Below are 20,570 nucleotides of genomic sequence, written 5' to 3'. Positions count from 1 at the left end.
TCACCTGTTGCGAGTTCCCTATATACCTCTATAGAGGCAGAACACACAGCATCTAGGAGGTGCTCTGTAACAAGCACTTTAAGGCAGAATATCAAATAAAAATGTTCTGCCTGATCCCCTGATCTGCCCTCTGTGAGGCTCTTCAGGGTTTGACAGGTCAGTAAAACTTAAAACTTGAAATATTCAATACACTATTCCAATATCTTTTTAGAATCCCTCTAGGTTTCAGTCTCTCCATGTAACCTCCACCTCATCTGTTCTGAACCTGTGGAGAGGATACCAAATAAAAAAACCAAATTAAACCAAAACCACAAGTTGCCAGTCTTACATTCTTGATAGGTAACAAAATTAAACCGATCTAATGAAAGCATAACATAGTATTGATAGCAGAAGCTAACCTCTGAGTTATCCAGGAGTCTTGCAGTGGTGTGATGTAACCAGAGCGAAACATTTCCCATCCAGCTTGGGCAATCATGGCACCATTATCTATGCAAAATCTTAAAAGAGCAGAGACAAAAATATAGTGAAGAACCATGAAATTGTCTTACTTTCAAGTCAATGCATGACTGGAGAAAGAGAACCAAACCCATTCACATGGGGCACACAAACCCATACACCCTTGCAGTGAGCCGTGTTTATCTGCCTGGGAAGCAAAAGCAGACAGACTGCGTTCTGAGCAGTACACTGGTCCTGCATAGATATACACTCAGGGATGCACATGAAGATCTATGCAACTGTACACCTGTCATTAACTTTAACAGGCTGGCTGCACAGGCCATTTGTGCTTTCTAAGGGAACAAGGATCTCTGCATGGGTGTACAAGTCCATGCATCTGCATGAATGAGGCCTAATAAATCAGGATAGTGGCCAATACTTACCTTTCATCTGTTGCAAACAATTTGGCACCTCGTTCCTTACACATAATCTCCATCATCTCCTGTAAGCGAATGTTACCTGAGTGTAGAAACATAATATTTACAAAATTCAATTTAGTGTTTGACTCCAGAAGATAAACTTGTAAAACTAAGCCTGTTTTTGAGTTTGCCGTTTTACAAATTGCTGTAAACTGTGTTGAATAGGAAAGCTCTCTATCAATTGTCATCTAAATGTGCATCATTAACGTTGGATGGAATTTTTATAAGATACTACCTTCCCAAATAAAACTAAAAAAATAAACCATATTCAAGTATTTATCACGCACATAAAATACCTAGCAGAGAACTGGTAAATAGATGCAGTTTGTTTTGCACTCCTGAGACCCATTTTCAGCTGACAGTGGGCTGAAGCTGTCTCTCAGCCTGTCCAGGCTGGGAAAAGATCCAGACTTGACAGTCAGTTATTCACCCAGAAGCCTGGACCAGCAGCTGGTTCAGCCTCTGAACTGTGTCGCTGGGAGATTGAGCCAGCTGCTCCCTCCCAAGCCCGGTGCTCCAGTGAGCGCTGGAGAGGCAGAGCAGAGAGCAGGTGACTGACAGTCCAGGTTTTCTGCTCAAAGTGGAGGGCAGAACTGAGCGATCAGCAGTATTTGATCGCTCTGTTATCAGTGTAGAGGCAGCGCTGGACAGATGCATCATCAGATCCATGCTGCATCTACCTAGGCGAGTACACTTCTTTTTTTTTTTTTTTAAACCCCAAACTTCTCTTTAAACCACATCCCGCCCAGCCTATAGACAAATGATGGCTTGGCGATGGCTTTCATATCCTGACTGAACGTCAGTAAGCACCGATCACGCAGCGGCGCAATCGGTCACAGGACACAGCCGATGACGGATCAGAGTAACAGCTCGCTCTCGGTACCATATGACTGCCATGACGAATCACAGAAGGTCACACGACAGGCGTACACAATGGATGGCTTCCTTTCATGCCATCCATTGTGTACAACTGTGTTGTTGCTATCTGTAATTGGTCAATTTGATCACATGGTACAGACAGGGCCAATCACAGCCCATCTGTACCATATGATTAGCTTTGACCAATTATAGCTCATCACAACAAAACAGACTGAACAATTCAGTTTCATTCAGTAAAATGCTTTCTTATAGCAATGTAATACATGTAATACACACAGGTGATCAAATACCACCAAAGTACCACCAAAAGAAAGCTCTATTTGTGGAAAAAAAAATGATCCAAAAAAACTTTATTTGGGTACAGTGTCACACGACCACACAATGGTCAGTTAACACAGTGCCATATTGCAAAAAATGGTCTGGTCATGAAGGGGGGTAAATCTTCCAGAGGTCAAGTGGTTACATTGGCATATAACTATATATTTGAAATTTTGTGGAAATAACATAACGCAATCCTAATGTTTGAAAACTGAAAAAAAATAATATATATCTTGATCACTTCCCCAGAAGGAGTAGTACATTACTATAAAAACTTTATATTGCTGTGGTCACTGTGTTGAAAAAAAATAAAAAATCTTGAAGAAAAAAAAAAAAAATTATAATTTTTTTTTGTATTGTCACGAGTCAGTGTGCCCGATTACCGCCACATTGGTTTAAAAAAAAAAAATGTTTTTCATATAATTTCTTCATTCTCCAAAAAATGACACGACACCTTCAAAAAACCCGCCATGCCTCTTACTAAATACCTTGGACTGTCTACTTTCCAAAATGGGGTAATTTAGGGGATATTTGTACTGTCCTGACATTTTTGGGCCTTAAGAAATGAGATAGGCTATCAGTAAATCAGGATTGATCAATTTTCAGACACAGTATATACCAGAGTTTGTGGACTTTCCTACAGACTAAATAATATACACTGATTTGGGTTTTTCACCAAAGAAATGTATCAAAATAAAATTTGGCCCAAATTTATGAAGAACATTTATTTTCAAACTTTATAACAGACACGAGGACAAACACATTTTTTTCCCATATTTTTAGTCTCTTTTGGTTTATTTAGCAAAAAAACAAAAAACCTAGTGGTGATTAAATAGTATACCACCAAAGAAAGCTCTATTTGTGTGAGCAAAATTAAAAAAATTAAGTTTGGGTACACCGTTGCACAACCGCGCAATTGTCATTCAAAGTGTGACAGCGATGAAAGCTGAAAATTGGCCTGGGCAGGAAGGGGGTAAAAGTACCCAGTATTGAAGTGGTAAAGAGTACAACTAAAGTAAAATAACTAGTGTAGGTAAACAGTACAACTAAACAAACTCTCCCAGCAGGGATTCTTCTACTGGACCTTCTCTATGCAGCTAGTTCAATCACTTGGCTCTTGTTTCTCTTCCTGCTGAGGAGAAAGCTAAGGTATGAAAAAGTATTCATACCCCTTGACATTTTCCACATTTTGTCATGTTACAACCAAACACGTAAAATGTATTTTGAACAGTGCTCTGTGAGATGTTCAAAGCTTGGGATATTTTTTTTTTTTTTTATAACCTAAACCTGCTTTAAACTTCTCCACATCTTAATCCCTGACCTGTCTGGTGTGTTCCTTGGCGTTCATGATGCTGTTTATTCACTAAGGTTCTCTAACAAACCTCTGAGGGCTTCACAGAAAAATATATTTATACTGAGATTAAATTACACATAAGTGGACTCTATTTACTAATTAGGTGACTTCTGAAGGCAATTGGTTCCACTAGATATAAGATAGGGGTGTCAGAGTAAAGGGGGCTGAATAGAAATTCACACCACACTTTTCAGATATTTGTAAAATATTTCAAAAACCATTTATCGTTTTCCTTTCACTTCACAATTATGTGCCATTTTGTGTTGGTTTATCACATAAAATCCCAATAAAATACATTTACATTTTTGGTTGTAACATGACAAAATGTGGAAAATGTCAAGGGGTAGGAAAACTTTTTGAAATGCACCGTATAAGGGCAACACCACTGAAATGCAAATGACCTTCAGGTGTTTTCAACTTTTAGTGAATTTGGACCTTAAAAGTATAACTTTTTTCAGGCTATGGACATTCATAAATGTTCATACTCCTAACAGTCAGTCAATGAGATTTAAAATGGGCTTATATATATATATATATATATTTATAGTTATATATATCATATACATACATATATAAATACATACATACATACATATATATATATATATATATATATATATTTATATACATATACATACACATATATATTCAAGTTCATCTTTTCTTTACCCTGCTAAATGTTCATGGTGCATAGAAGTAAGCATACTTTCTTTCTGTATATACAGTAAAACCTTGGTTTGAGAGTAACTTGGTTTAAGAGCGCTTTGCAAAACAAGCAGAATTTTCAAATAAATTTTGACTTGATATACAAGGGATGTCTTGATATACAAGTAGCGAGAGGCGCCTCTAAGTGTAGCAATATGGTTAAATTTAATGAAGGTACAACATTTAGCAACTCACATGGTTGATGATTGGAACAGGCACATCTAAGGATGCAGGCATCCAGGCTAAAGCTGTCCACATAGACCATCCTACACACCGCCATCTACATCATCCCTTCCATGCTGCCTCTCGCTTTCAGATCGCTTTACTGCAGGGTGGTCTTCCTGGTCAGGATTACAGACTGGCAGCCGGCGGTGCAGAAGATAGTCTATGTGGACAGCCTTACCCCGGATGCCTGCATACTTAGATGTGCCTGTTTTATTCATCAACCATGTGAGTTGCTAAATGTTGTACCTTCATTAAATGGAACCATATTGCTACACTTAGAAGCGCCTCTCTTCTCTTTGATACTCTGTAGCTCCTGCTGGATTTTGCTTCTAATCCCCTTGTTGAAGCGGCTATTTGTGGATGGACATTTTATGGTTATATAACCTATCGCAATGCTATAATCTTTTTATATGGACTATAAACTGAAGGACGTATGAATAAATGGTTGTGGAACGAATCATCTGAGTTTCCATTATTTCTTATGGGGAAATTCGCTTTGATATAAGAGTGCTTTGGATTACAAGCATGTTTCCAGAACGAATTATGCTCGCAATAAAAGGTTTTACGGTATTTCTAATGGAGTACTGTTATTTTCATCTATGTCAAGAAAAAAATTAGCCAACATTTTTACACCACTGATTCTGGACTGGATACTAAAACAGCTGGAATGTAGAGCACAATTTTCTTAAAGAGGTTGTAAACTTATTGTAAAAGGTAACTGATACTAAAAAACGTCAACCACCCGCCCGGCGCTAAAATATATATATAAATCAGTGTAAGGTATAAAGAAATAAATATATCTACTCAAATCATGAATAAATAGTAAATAAAATCATGTAGATAAAATCATGTAAAACATGTCACTCTTTGCATCCTTTTTATGCACTAGCTGCCACTGTAAACGTAAAACTTGCAAAATCAAATGTATAATAATAGCCCAATCTGTGCGTCTCAGTTCGTTATATCATACATTCAGCGGCGCTTCAGCACACACAATGTATGTGTGCAAGTATATTAGTCAGTTCCTGCAGTGCTTCAGAGCCTGCAATTGCAAACTAGTCCCAACTCCACAGGATGTGCAGTCACAGCCAGCAAAAAGATTTCTCCTCTGATGTTCAGCACCAGTGATTGTACACACAGTATCACTAATCCTTCACCACACCGACTGTGCACCCCTATGAAGTGGCCACTCACCGAATTGCCCTTGAAATATCGCCTTTATGCATAAGCTGCATGAGCCCTTGCTTCTAGTCGGTCTGTCATCTCTTAGGCACGTCCAGATCCTATCCGTCCACCAGGGGTCACTATCAGGCTGTATATCTCCTCAGTGCAATTTGTAAGCAAACGACATGAAGCAAGAGAGTAGTGTAATACTGTTTCGACTTTATTAATTAAATAAAACTTCCCTCCCCTTCAGCGTATATGTTTACATTTCAATCACCCTTTGCACGCATATCATAAACACAGAGGCTTTGAAAGGTGCCGACCGCGAGCTAGTCCCTGCTGTGGATTACAGCGCTCCTGCGGCTAACAGGCGAGATCCAGAACAACAGCGGTATCCTCCCTTCGTCTCCTCAGCAGCAGCGTACGTGCATCCTGACCGGTTTCGTCTGGTAGACTTCAACAGAGGACTGTGTTGAAGTCTACCAGACGAAACCGGTCAGGATGCACGTACGCTGCTGCTGAGGAGACGAAGGGAGGATACCGCTGTTGTTCTGGATCTCGCCTGTTAGCCGCAGGAGCGCTGTAATCCACAGCAGGGACTAGCTCGCGGTCGGCGAGCGGCGGTACCTTTCAAAGCCTCTGTGTTTATGATATGCGTGCAAAGGGTGATTGAAATGTAAGCATATACGCTGAAGGGGAGGGAAGTTTTATTTAATTAATAAAGTCGAAACAGTATTACACTACTCTCTTGCTTCATGTCGTTTGCTTACAAATTGCACTGAGGAGATATACAGCCTGATAGTGACCCCTGGTGGACGGATAGGATCTGGACGTGCCTAAGAGATGACAGACCGACTAGAAGCAAGGGCTCATGCAGCTTATGCATAAAGGCGATATTTCAAGGGCAATTCGGTGAGTGGCCACTTCATAGGGGTGCACAGTCGGTGTGGTGAAGGATTAGTGATACTGTGTGTACAATCACTGGTGCTGAACATCAGAGGAGAAATCTTTTTGCTGGCTGTGACTGCACATCCTGTGGAGTTGGGACTAGTTTGCAATTGCAGGCTCTGAAGCACTGCAGGAACTGACTAATATACTTGCACACATACATTGTGTGTGCTGAAGCGCCGCTGAATGTATGATATAACGAACTGAGACGCACAGATTGGGCTATTATTATACATTTGATTTTGCAGGTTGTAAACTTATACACACTTTTTTTTCGACCTGAAAGAGAAAACACATAATGAACTAGTATGCATCGCATACTAGCTCATTATGCAATACTTACCTTAGAACGAGCCCCCGCCGTGCAGTCCGCTTACCTCCATGTCCAGTCGCCCGTCTTCCGGGATCGCGGGATCCGGGCATCTGATTGGCCGGAGCCGCGGTGACGTCACTCCCGCGCACGCGCGCGGGAGCCGATGGTCACGGGACTCTGAAGGAACGGCACCAGCAGCCGTTCCTTCAGAGCGCATGCGCCAGTGACGTCACTGGCTGCATGAAAGGTAAATATCTCCTAAACGGTACATGTTTAGGAGATATTTACAGTACCTATAGGTAAGCCTTAATATAGGTAAAAGTGTCAGAGGAGAGTTTACTTCCTCTTTAAGCAAGTTTTAAAAAATATTCAAGTCAGTATGCAACTTACATCCAACGCCACCAACTATTAGTACTTCTTGTGAGCTGCAATGAGCCATAGCCCGTTCTGTAATCTCCACAAGCATGGCAAACAAAGTCTCCTGTCAGAATAGAAAAGCTTAAGTAAATTAAATCAACACAACACAGATGTTAAGAATGGGAGAGTTGCTTACAGTTAAAGTGGTTGTAACCCTAAAGAAATAAAAATGATATAGGATCCTGTTCCTTTAAAGCATGTTATACAGCACAGTGCTTGTGCTGTATAATTTGTCTCTTCCTATCTTGTAATATACCTGGCTGATCCTGTGTCTCCCTGTCTGTGCTGACCATGGTAATCATGGCTGCTGAGCCCTGATTTTGTGGTCAGTTTACGTCCCTCTGTCAGCCCGCAGTCTTTGCCAATCCCCTCCTGCCTGTCAGCTCCTGTGTGTGAGCCATCTCCTCTCTGCCCCTCCCCTCCTGCAGCTATTCTATGTAAAATAACAATGTGTAAAATCCCCTCTGATATATTGCTCAGTGTCTTTGGTTTTTTAAAAATGAAACAGCGCAATATCTTATTGAAGAGCACCGATGTGCGGTCACATGACAGTTTGCTGCTCTCCTCCTGGCTGATATCAGAGGGAACCTCAGCCCCTCCTTGGTCCTCAGACCGGGGAAGGAGGGTGCCAGGACGTCAGCTGACTGCACAGTGGCGCTATAAAATAAGGTATTGTGCTGCTTCATTTTTATAAAACAAAGGTACTGAGCAATATAGCAGGATATAACATAGGGGATTCTACAAGTACACACTGTGACTTTACAACCACTTTAGGTATGGGAAAGATGCTAAAACCATAAAAGAAGAAAATGGTCGCACACCACCATGGAATCCAATGAAGAAAAGTTCCTTTATTCACATAAGTGGTACAATGTACAGCAGGGTAGGACAGTAGACGCGCTTCACACGACTGCTACGTGCTTGTTCACTATCTGCTAAAACCATACAGTGCCTTGAAAAAGTATTCATACCCCTTGAAATTTTCCACATTTTGTCATGTTACAACCAAAAATGTAAATGCATTTTATTATGATTTTATGTCATAGACCAACACAAAGTGGCACATAATTGTGAATTAGGAGGAAAATTATAAAATGGTATTTAAGTATTTTTACTAATAAATATCTGAAAAGTGTGGCCTGCATTTGTTTTCCTCCCTTTTACTTGGATACCCTTAACTAAAATCTAGTGGAACCAACTGCCTTCAAAAATCACCTAATTAGTAAAAAAAAGTCCACCTGTGTGTAATTTAATCTCAGTATAAATTCAGCTGTTCTGTGAAGCCCTCAGAGGTTTTAGAGAACCTTAGTGAACAAACAGCATCATGAAGGCCAAGGAAGACATCAGACAGGTCAGGGATTAGGTTGTGTAGAAATTTAAAGCAAGATTAGGTATAAAAAATATCCCAAGCTTTGAACATCTCATGGAGGCACTGTTGAATCCATCATCTGAAAATGGAAAGAGTATGGCACTGTAAACCTACCAAGACATGGCCATCCACATAAACTGACAGGCCGGGCAAGGAGAGCATTTATCAGAAAAGCAGCCAATAGCTCCATGGTAACTCTGGAGCTGCAGAGATCCACAGTTCAGGTGGGAGAATCTGTCCACAGGACAACTATTAGTTGTGCAAGCCGCAAATGGGGCCTTTTTGGAAAAGTGGCAAGAAGAAATCCATTGTTGAAAGCCATAAGAAGTTCCGTTTGCAGTTTGCGAGATTAGTGGGGGACACAGCTAATGAGGAAGAAGGTGCTCTGGTCAGATGAGACCAAAATTGATTTTTTTGGCCCAAAACTCTGTGTGTGTCAGAAAACTATCAGTGCACATCAACCTGAATACACCATCCCCACCGTGAAACATGGTGGTGGCAGCATCATGTTCTGCGGATGCTTTTCTTCAGCAGGGACAGAGAAGCTGGTCAGAGTTGAGTTGGGAAGATGAATGGGTCCAAATATAGGGCAATCTTAAAAGAAAACTTGTTAGAGTCTGAAAAAGACTTGACAGAGCGGAGGTTCACCTTCCAGCAGGACAACGACCCTAAACATACAGCCAGAGCTACAATGGAATGGTTTAGATAAAAGCATATTCATGTCTTAGAATGGCCCAGTAAAAGTCCAGGCCTAAATCCAATTGAGAATCTGTGTCAAGATTTGACAACTGCTGTTCACAGCTCTGACAGAGCTTGAGCTATTTTGCAAAGATGAATGGGCAAAAAATGTTACTCTCTAGATGTGCAAAGCTGGTAGAGACATCCCCAAAAGCCTTGCAACTGTAATTGCAGCAAAAGGTGGTTCTACAAAGTATTGATTTAGGGGGGCTGAACACAAATGCATGCCACACTTTTCACATATTTGTAAACATTTTTAAAACCATTTATTGTTTTCCTTCCACTACACGATTGGTCTATCATAAAATCCCAATAAAATAAATTTACGCTTTTGGTTGTAACATGACAAAATGTGGAAATTCGAAGGGGTATGAATACTTTTTCAAGGCACTGTATGTATGTGATTTTAATGAATTCAAGATATGGAATACAGCAGAGTGAAAAATGTAAATATCTCTGCAGTTTTTATCTGCTTAAACTAAACTACAATTACACAAATCTTGGGGAGTCAAGTTAGCCAAGGCATATACGGTAAATAAAAAAAAAAATAAAAAAAAAAAAAAGCCTCTTGCTTGTACATACACCATATATTTCTAATGCCAACCACACAATAGATGATTCTACACCAAAATGTTGCCATATGAAGGGGTAACCATGTAGTAACCTTTACACTACACAAAACAGCAAATTGCACTCACTGTGCAGCCAACAGATGGCAACTATACAGTAAATTAATCTACTGAGAATATTTCAATAAGACTGTGGTAATTTAAAAAAAAGAAGAAGAGATTTCACATGTAATAAAATAATTGGCATGAAGTTCATGTGTATCTTACAAACCTGTAAAGAGAAACAGAGGTCCTCTGGTGTACATTCTCCTGAAGTCAACATTTTGTGAGCCATGTCCTAACAATGGAAAAACAAGCTCAAATAATGGTTGCAGTGTAAATACAGCCAGGAGTGTTACAAGAGATGAAGGATATCTAGTATGTGATGCATAATAGCACATTCTAACATTACCTTGTAGGGGGAAACATTTTTCTATTTTATTTTTAGTTTTACTACCGCTTTAAAAGACAAAAGTGAATTTCTCTATAAGAAACATCTTCTGAGTATCATAAACATAAATATGAAACCTCCTATTTCTGTACACCGATATCTGACTGTCTTGAACTATTCTTTCATTATATTAAACACAAAAACATAACTGCAAAAAAATGTGGTAATGTATGTAATACTTTACTCTTCAGGTGCAGTAAATGCATAGGGCACATTTCAAAAAGCCCAGGTCACACTATTTTAAGTTAAAAAAATATACCATTTTTGTTCTATGAATAAATCATGCACTGATAAGAGATTATATAGACCTCAATAAATCAAGAAATGTTATGTTGGAATTCTATCTCTCTATGACATTTTTTGTTATCGCAAATGTCCTCACCTCAATGTAAGAAAGAATGCCAGAGAAGGACACATCCATTCCTTTCACAGTGTATGGCAGCTCCACAAATTTTTTGCCCCTAAAAATCAAAACCATTAAACTTTTTAACTAAAAATAGCTACAGATTAAGGAATTTATCAGCATAATGTTGATCAGCTTGTTTTCCCAGCTGCTCATAAAGATGGGAATGAATCAATGCTGGTTGTTTGGGAACAAGGCCTCTAGAACCAGTCTGCTTCTGAAAATCTCTGTTCACAATAACTACTATTTTGGCAATGACACTGACTAAAAAAATGGCATACGTCCATGTAAGGGCACTGATGTCACCAACAAATCCCATTCGTTTACTTATTTCATTGTTTAAATAAAGAAGAGTTTGGTGGATGTCCAAGCTCATCGCTAATTCAGGAGGGACAGCAGATCCCTCAGAGTAACAACAGTTGCTAGTGGGCTTGAATTAAATGAAGTATACCTACAATCAACCTAATAGTGCTTGTTTTTTGCACTCATGTTTTATTTGCAAATTATATGAACTATTTAAAACTTTTTACCCTGCTGTCAGCACTATGTTTCTATAAACTTAAATTTAGTATACTAGAAGCAGTATTTAACGAGTAACCAATTTGTTGAGGAAAGAAAAAACTGGATTTTTGTAAGAACTTACCGTACAATGCTTTTCTCTGAAGTTCATCGACAGACGCAGCTCCATCTATTCAGAGACTATAGGGTTATGTTCCTCCCATCAGGAAAATGCACTAGGCAGAAAAAAGCGCTTAACCACACCTATGGGGGCTGTCCCTGCAGGCATAACCCCACACGCTCTATCATCAAGCAGTTTAGTTGCAAGTAGTGTTTAGAATAGAAAAAAACCCCATTCACTCAGAAGTAGAGTGGCAGGTGCTGCGTCTGTCAATGACCTTCAGAGAAAAGGATTTTACTGTAAGTTCTTACAAAAATACAGTTTTCTCTATCGTTCCGACAGACGCAGCTCCATATATTCAAAGACTATAGGGATGTCCCAAAGCAGTATATTCATGAGGGGTTGGAAGACAACGCAAACGGAAACATAACCCCCAAAAGGCTACACTTAGCCAACCAGATAACATGGAGCTCAACCAGTAACAATTGGAGCTCTCTTTAAACAGCAGCCTGCAAAACCTTGCGGTCAAAGGAAGCATCTGAAGATGCCAATACATCTACTTTGTAGAATTTTGTAAACGTATGCACAGACGACCAATTTGCCGCCTTGCAAACTTGCAGCACCGATGCCTGATGGCGAAAAGCCCAAGAGGCACTCAGCGCTCTCGTAGAATGCGCCTTCACCGGGAAAGAAGGAACCTGACCCTTCATTGAATAAGCCTGAACTACCGTCTGCCTGATGCATCTGGATATGGTAGCCGCAGACACAGCCAATCCCTTACGAGGTCCTTCGGTAAGGATAAAAAGAGCGTCTGATTTTCTAAAAGGCTCAGTGATCTCCCGATAGACCCTGATTGCCCAAACCACATCCAAAGAGTGGAACGCAAATTCCATAGAATGTTTGGGCATAGGGCAGAGTGAAGGCAACACAATGTCTTCATTCAGATGAAAATAAGAAACAACCTTAGGAAGAAAGGGCTGATTAGGCTGAAGTACCTCTTTGTCTCTGTGTATCACCAGATAAGGTGAGCAGCGACAACGCCGCCAATTCAGATACTCTGCGAGCGGAAGTGATAGCCACCAAGAAGGCAACCTTCTTGGACAACGAGAGCAGAGAAATCTCCCGAATGTTCTCAAAAGGAGGCTTTTGAAGAACAGCTAATATCAAATTGAGATCCCACGGCGGTAGCAGGGACCTTCTCGGAGGAGCCATATGGCGCACTCCCTGTATAAAGGTACGAATCAAAGCATGCGTAACTAACGGGCGTTGGAAATATACAGTCAAAGCCGACACTTGGCCTTTGATAGTGCCCAAAGCCAACCGCTGTTTAACTCCTTTCTGCAGAAAGGCCAAAACCCTCGCTAACGAAAACAAGCGAGAGTGCACCTTGATTTCCACGTACGATGATATATCTTTCTAGAAGTCGACTTCCTAGCCTTCATTACCGTAGGAATCACAGAGCCATAAAGACCTCTATCTCCCAACACCTGGCTTTCAACAGCCATGCCATTAAAGCCAGCAACTGTAAAGCAGGATGGAAGATCAGACCTTGAGATAGCAGATCTTCCCTAAGAGGAAGTCTCCAAGGCGCATCGGCGACCAGTCTTACTAGGTCTGCGTACCAAGACCGGCAAGCGGTCCGGAGCCACCAGAATGACCGGAATGCCCTCCACTTCCATCCTGTGCAGAAGCCTCGGCAGGAGTTTTAAGGCAGGAAAGGCATAAATTAGCCGATACTGACCCCGAGACCTGGCTAAAAATCTCTGAACCTTCTTTTTGAGGTGAGAAGCAAACAGATCGACCTCAGGTGTCCCCCACCGAATACACAGGAGATGATACACCTCTGGGTGCAGGGACCACTCCCCTTGATCCAACACCTGACGACTCAGGTAATCCGCTTGCCAGTTCTCCACACCTGGAATGTGTCCAGCAGAGAGGGCTGGAATAAAGCTTTCCGCCCAGGCCAGAATCCTAGCCTCCTCCTTGGCCGCTAAGACACTCATGGTGTCCCCTTGTGATTGATGTAAGCCACAGCCGTGGCGTTGTCTGATCGAATCCGAACCGGACAATCTTGCAGACGAGTCATCCAATGGCTCAGACAAAGCTTTATTGCGCTGAACTCCAAACCATTTATCGGTAGTTTTGACTCTTCCATTGTCCAGGTACCCTGGGCACAGAGCTTCCCCAGCACCCCACCCCAGCCCGATAGGCTGGTGTACGTGGTCACCACCGTCCAAAACAACGGGAGGAAGGACTTGCCCTGGCATGAAGCTGGAGACCGAATCCACAACAACAGAGCAGATTTTGTGTTGTGGCTTAACCGAATCAAAGAGTCCAAGGACTTTGGATCCTTGTTACATTTGACAAGAATCTCCCTTTGCAAAGGTCTGGTATGGAACTGAGCAAACGGAACCACCTTGAAGGTTGATACCATCAGACCCAAGGCCCGCATGCAAACTTGAAGAGAGGACAGATTGTTTGCCAACAACCACTGAATCGCCTCCTGCAACTTTTGCAGCTTGTCCTGGGAAAGAAACACCTTGGCCAAGGCTGATTCCTGAGTCAAGCCTAGATAATCCAGTCTCAAGACAGATGTCAGGCCGGATTTCTTGAAATTGATGTGTTGACAGTGACTGTCAGATCCCCCAAAAAGACTGAAGGAGAGTTCGCTCTCAACAGGAGATCATCTAGGTACCCCAGTAACGGATTAGTTTGTGAACCCATTTGTCCTGAATCAAGGAGGCCCCCGCCTAGGACGTGGCGCCTTGCCACTAGAGGATTGGGGAAGATGATTGCTCTTACCCCCTGTGATACCTTTGATTAACTCCTCCAGAGGGGATCCAAACAGTCTCTCCCCTGAGAAGGGAAGATCAGTCGAGGCCTTTTTAGAAGCCTGGTTCGCCGACCAGCTTTTTAGGGATGTATCACACAAACAGCAGGGCTTGAGCCAACTGGTCCAGTAGTTCCAACACCGCAGGGGGGAGCCGTTCAGCTTCCAAGTTACTTTTAAGTAATGTCACCAATTCCGTAGCAGTCTGCGCTACCAAAATATGGACAAAAGGTAATCTTTAATAAGTGACCTGCTACCACGTGTAAATGGGGGGACAAGGATTCCACCAGTCTATCCACTGGGTCCGCAAAAGTTGGAGACTCTTCCACCTGTACCAGAGTCGCTTTATTCAACCAGGACACCGGGGGATCCACTTTTGCTGGTACAGTCCACCTAGTGGACACTGCCTCCGCGAAGGGATAACGGCGTGCAAAACGCTTAGGCACCACTAACATATGCTTAATGTGCCGCCATTGTTCATCCACAATAGTATAAAACAATTCTGGACAAAGGCCCGATTTGTGGGATTTGCTGGAGCCAAAAGACACCTGCGTACCCGGAGCTGTGGGTTCATCAGCCAACTTTAAAGTTTCCCACACTGAAACTATCAGAGCTTCCACCAAAGCGCGTTCCAGTGCGGCAGCTGATGAGGACAGGTCCTCTTTATCGTAAGAATGCGACGACACCGACCCCTCAGGGTGGTCTGCGTCTGCGACAGCCATGCAAAGACCCTGCTGATGGAGGTGAGGGCAGAGGGCGTTTGCGGCTGGCAGCAATAACAATCACAAAATCTATCTTAGACATCATATTTTGCAAAAAAGCTGCAATCTCTGGCTGAAACTGTGAACTAGAAGGTCCCGCAGTCACTCCCAGGGGGTCTGCACACCCCCCAAGGTAAAAACCTGCTCGGGGTAGGGGAATGCCGAGGGGTACACAGGACTAATCCTGCGAACCGAGGGAGCCCCTAAGGTCCGACTATTCCAGGGAAGGGCCCACGTCCGGCCCAAGACCGCCAGGAGTTTTCGGGGGGACAATTAACTCACCATACCACAGTACTAAGTGGGCGCCTTTCCGAAACAGATCACCTCCCACCCGGGATGGGGGTGCTGTCAGCCAAGGGGAAGCTGCGACTAAGGGCGCTCCCAGCGAGGCCGTTCACTCGCAGGCTCGTCCCCATCCGTCACGGCACTGTCGTGGCGAGGCCTAGTTCTGCACTATAACTTGCTCACGCTCGCTGGGAGACCTTAAGGATCTAGATTATCCAGTGAGAAACCTCAGCCGGCTGTTGCTTGTAGTTCCTCTGGATCTTGGTCCTCAGGAATTAACTTGTGAAAATAAAAAGTCACAAATTAACAAACTTTCCCATAATAGCTAAGAACGAAGTCCCAGCAGGAGGCTAGGTCCCATTGCTTAAACTAGGCAGAAACAAACTGCTTGATGATAGCAGAGTGTGTGGGGTTATGCCTGCAGGGGCAGCCCACCATAGTTGTGGTTAAGCTTTTTTCCTGCCTAGTGCCAATTCTTTATGGGAGGAGCATAACCCTATAGTCTCTGAACAGATGGAGCTGCGTCTGTCGATAGAGAAAAAGCATTTCATTCTGGGTGATCAATACACATTTCAGAGATTTTAACAAACTTTGTAGCTGAAATAGTTTGACTGTGTTTTGTTAACTGATTCATTATTATTTTTGGGGAGGTTCTGTACATCAACAGTGCACAGAACACCTCCATGTTGCCATATTATGCTGAATTTTCTAGAAAATTGCGACTGCAGATTAACAATGACATTAAAACTTTTTTGTTTGCTATATTTTTTCCCCAAAAAGTGAAGTCATCCTTTAAATTGGATGATCTCATAACCAAATGCTTTGTCTGCTTGGATAAAGTGATGACAGGTGTTTATAGCTGATGCCCAGAAGCATCGGCGTTTACACATTTACAGAGGCATACAGCCATTAACTTCTATGGCTGATTGTATGCCCCAGTGCAGCTCCCCAGGGGGGGGGGATACACTGCAAATTTTACGCTAGGCATATTTAATCTGTGCGAATGTAGCCTTAATGTTGAGAATAGACACAATTGCAGGTAGTAAAAACCCATAACAAAAAACAATACTGAAAGGTAGAATACAATGCTTTGGAAACGTACATAGAAATAAATGTAGAAGAAGTACTTACTTCTTAGCCATTTGCTCAATATTATATCCAGGACTGGGATCATTTGGGATCTTGTGAAAAAAAAACCAAAAAAACAAAAGCTAACTCCACATTAGATCCACATGACAGCCAAACAACCACCATTTCAGGAAGATAAGTCAACAATAGCTGCTTCCATATTCTCCCAGTGCATGTTTCCCTTAACCACCTCCCTACTGGCCCATTGTAGATATACGTCCTGAGTTTAAAGCTAAATACCGGTGTTATGGCAGCAGATAGCTGCCATAACCATGGTATTTTTTTAAACTGCAGGCGATCGGCTTTCCGATAAGGGTGGTCCCAGCGGCGGATTCGCCGCGAGATCACCCTCCGGGATGGCGGAAGGGGTGCCCCCCCCACCTCCGGCCGCGTCCCGGTCCTTTTCCCCGCTTACTGGACCCGCCGGCAGCGGGGAAAACGATCAGTTCCCGGATCCTCACAGACAGGAGGTCTTGGAGGACCGGAGCGACGGCAAACGTCGTTGCCGAGCAACCGGCTTAAAAGGTCCCTTTTTTTTTTCCTTTCTATCTTTATTAGTGTACTTGTGAGATCTGAGGACTTTTTGACCCCAGATCTCACAAAAAAGAGGTCCTGTCGTGCCTATTTCTATTACAAGGAATGTTTACATTCCTTGTATTAGAAATAAAAATGATCAATTTTTTTTTTTTTTTAAAAACGGTGTAAAAATAAAAAATAATAAATAAAATAAATAGTAAAAAAAAAAATAAAAAAAAATTAAAGCGCCCTGTCCCCGTTAGCTCGCGCGCAGAAACGAACGCATACGGAAACCCCGCCCACATATGTAAACGGTGTTCAAACCACACATGTGAGGTATCGCCGCAATCGTAGAGCGAGAGCAATAATTTGAGCCCTAGACCTCCTCTGTAACTCTAAGATGGCAACCTGTAGAAATTTTTAAAGTGTCGCCTATGGGGATTTTTAAGTACCAAAGTTCGTCGCCATTCCGTGAGCGTGCGCAATTTTGAAGCATGACATGTTGGGTATCTATTTACTTGGCGTAACATTATCTTTCACATTATGGAAAAAAATTGGGCTAACTTTACTGGATTCTTATTTTTTTAATTAAAAAAAGTGCATTTTTTTCGAAAACAATTGCGTTTGGAAGACCACTGCGCAAATAAGGTGTGATAAAAAATATTACAATAATCTCCATTTTATTCTCTAGGGTCTCTGCTAAAAAAAATATATAATGTTTGGGGGTTCTAAGTAGTTTTCTAGCAAAAACAACTGATTTTAGCTTATAAACACCAAATGTCAAAAATAGGCCTAGTAGGCAAGTGGTTAAAATCAGTGTCATACACGTTTAATACTTCTGGTACAATCGTTTTTATTGGATTAAACAAAGCCAAATTATGGGCTTGAGGAGAAAGAAGGCAAAATGATCCCACGCAGGGAAACAAACTTTAAATTACTTGTGAACACAAACAAACCACATATCCAATGTTTCAAAGTGAACAGTAGAAGCATCTGGCACTAGTGTCGTGTGGTGTAGTAGTGGTAATGAGTAACCGGGCACGGGGCCCAAAACATATTGAGACAGCAGGGGTGGGATTGTGCTCCTATGGTGAGAAGAGGGGAAGGGGGAAGGGAACAAAAAAAAAAAAAAGGAGGGGGGAGGGTGGAATAGGGAGGGATAAGGATGCAGAGAGTGAGAACCAAGAAGAATAAAAAAGGGAAGAAAAGAGATGCAGGACTAGGCACGGGGGAGAGAAAGAGATGGTCAAGACAAGAATACAAAAAGGAGATGTAGGCTTAGGCGGGAAGAGAGAGCAAAGACTGCGGGTTAGATGGTATACTAACGCTGTCCAGAATCCTCAAGCTTGCCAGGGGCAGAGTGGGGAGAGCATAGGACAACCAAGGGTTCCACACTTTGAGGAACTTAGCATGAGAGTCATGAAGTATACTGGTCATCTTCTCATGCAACATGAGTCAGAATGCTCTTCACCTCTGCAAACCCAACCAAGGGCTTCCTCCAAGCTCTGGCAATAGCACGCTTTGCGGCAATGAAGAGATAGGTGGCCAGCATTTGTTGGTATAAGAGGCCTGGGAGGGGGCAGTGGAGAAGTGCATGTCGGGTGTCCTTAATCTGAAGGTACAAAGGAAAAGTGTTGAGAGGAGGCCGTAGACCCTAGACCAGAATCCCACCAAAAATGGGCAAGACCACCAGATATGGATCTAGTGTTTGCGTTGGCCACATCTCCTGAAGCATCCATCATTGTATGACAGATTTGAATTGGCTATGAGGGCCAGGACCGAATACCAGTGGAAGAGAACTTTATAGGCTGCTTCCATGGTGACCGTGTTGAAGGAACATTTGGGTACTGGGACCGGTAGAGTCCGAAAGAAGTATAGGATCTTAGGGTGCACAGCCATTTTAACCACATTGATGCAGCTGATCCATGACAGTGAAGGGAATCGCCATGAGTCCATAAGGGCAGTGAGAGCGCGAAGGAGAGGGTAGTAGTTAGTGTCAAAGCGAGAAGCGTAAGAGGGGGGTCAAATGGACTCCTAGGTATTCCAGGGAGGAGTCAGCTCACGGGAAGGACATCTGGAGATGAGAATCAGTGGCCAAAAGGTCAAATTCTGCTACAAAAGCATTACAAGCTTTCCACGTCACGGTCGAGGGGGGAGGATTTCCAGGCCGCAGCCGCCAGTTGAGTAATTTTATTACTTCAACCAGTCAACTGTGAGTATTGTATAATGTAAACTTTACATCTACAATTAATCCTTAATGAAAGTTAGGACTCTAATACAAATGTGTGCACCTACAATATCCTTTTGCAGAAAAACAAGCTATATTTGTTAGAAACATCACAAGGAACTATTCCAATTACGGGTATGGGAAAAAATTTACTCTTCAGAATAATTTACCATCAGCACTACTATCTTGTATAATGGGAGAATAGGAATTACATTACAACCTTGGGAGATATTCCTGCAGTGCTGTCCACCTATACAAATCTGAGGAAAGCAAGTCTCCTGCACTCTATGATATACAGTGTCTTTATTATCATAACCGGAAACCGTAAATAAGTGATAGGTTTAAGTCCCCGTTCACACAGGTGCAATTTGTTAGCTCCAAATCGCATGACAAGATGCACCCCATTGTCGGCAATGGAACAGTTCAAATAGCTGTGACTCATGTCGCAGCAACTTTGAAAAAGGTTCCTGCACTACTTTTTTGCGTATTTCAATGCAACTTGCATGGACTTGTGTTGTATGAAGTCGCAATTAAATCAGAAGTGCAAATCGCACTGATGTGGGGCTTTGAAATGGCACTGAAGTAGCGGGATTTCAAAACTGTTTTGGTGTGAAAGGGGGCTTGACTTTTTTTCCAGTTTTCCAATCTTTACAACATGTAATACTTCCTGGTTCCCTATTTTGCCACTTCTTTTAAATGCCCATACTTTCTCATTATATCAATAAAATGATGGGAAGACATAGCCAGACTAGTAAAGATAACACTATGCGATGACCACCTGTACTACGTTAGCATTACCAGTGCTTCTTGGATAAACTGTAGAAACACACACAATTAACCTGTCCCTGACTTGCTGAGAAAACATCTTACAAAGTGTTACAGTACTTACAAATGTCAAGGACTAGCAGTGCAAACAAGAAATCTGGATGCATAAGCTATAAACTGACAATATCTAATCTCTTTTACACACCTAAAATGACTTTGTCAAGAGAAAAACATCCAGGTGATCAGGTTTAGATTAAAGCAGCCATTCCTTAGCTTAATTGTTTCTATTTGTTTTAGGAAGTTATTCAGAGTATAAATTAAGTTTAATGCCCCAGGGAATGGTTGAGTCTAGCAGGTTTTATGCCCTTAATTACTCATCTCTACAACACTAAGGCCTCATGCATACTGGACATTATAATTATTATAAACGTTCGCTGTAGAATACGTTTTTCAGCGTTTTTGCAGTAGCATTTTAAGCTTTTTTTTAACAAAATTATACTCCCACAAAAGCGTATGGCTCAAAAGCGCTGATAATCTCTGAATAGCTGCGTTTTTTTTAGAGTTAGAGCTTTTTTACAGCTGAAAAACTCCTCTCAAAACCCACTAGTTCGACCTTATGCACACTGGACATTT

The 20,570-nt window shown here is 42.0% G+C and overlaps 1 protein-coding gene across 1 annotated transcript in view; it reads right to left on the bottom strand.

Annotated features, from left to right (window-relative positions):
• Positions 1-200: 200 nt before the first annotated feature.
• OSGEP (O-sialoglycoprotein endopeptidase) overlaps positions 201-20,570 on the bottom strand; it is a 42,005-nt gene continuing 21,635 nt past the window's right edge. The window contains exons 5-11 of the mRNA XM_082264543.1: positions 16,433-16,482; positions 10,786-10,864; positions 10,185-10,250; positions 7,211-7,301; positions 879-954; positions 399-497; positions 201-265 (exon numbers count right to left, since the gene is read on the bottom strand). Of these exons, the coding sequence (XP_082120669.1) occupies positions 226-265; positions 399-497; positions 879-954; positions 7,211-7,301; positions 10,185-10,250; positions 10,786-10,864; positions 16,433-16,482 (501 nt within the window). The 3' untranslated portion in view covers positions 201-225. The remainder of the gene's footprint in view (positions 266-398; positions 498-878; positions 955-7,210; positions 7,302-10,184; positions 10,251-10,785; positions 10,865-16,432; positions 16,483-20,570) is intronic.

The sequence above is a fragment of the Pelophylax lessonae genome (genome assembly GCF_965119305.1).
Source record: "Pelophylax lessonae genome assembly, chromosome: 1".
NCBI classification, from domain to species: Eukaryota; Metazoa; Chordata; class Amphibia; order Anura; family Ranidae; genus Pelophylax; species Pelophylax lessonae.
Note: the sequence above shows the minus strand (reverse complement) of the source record. Positions and strands in the feature narration are given on the sequence as shown.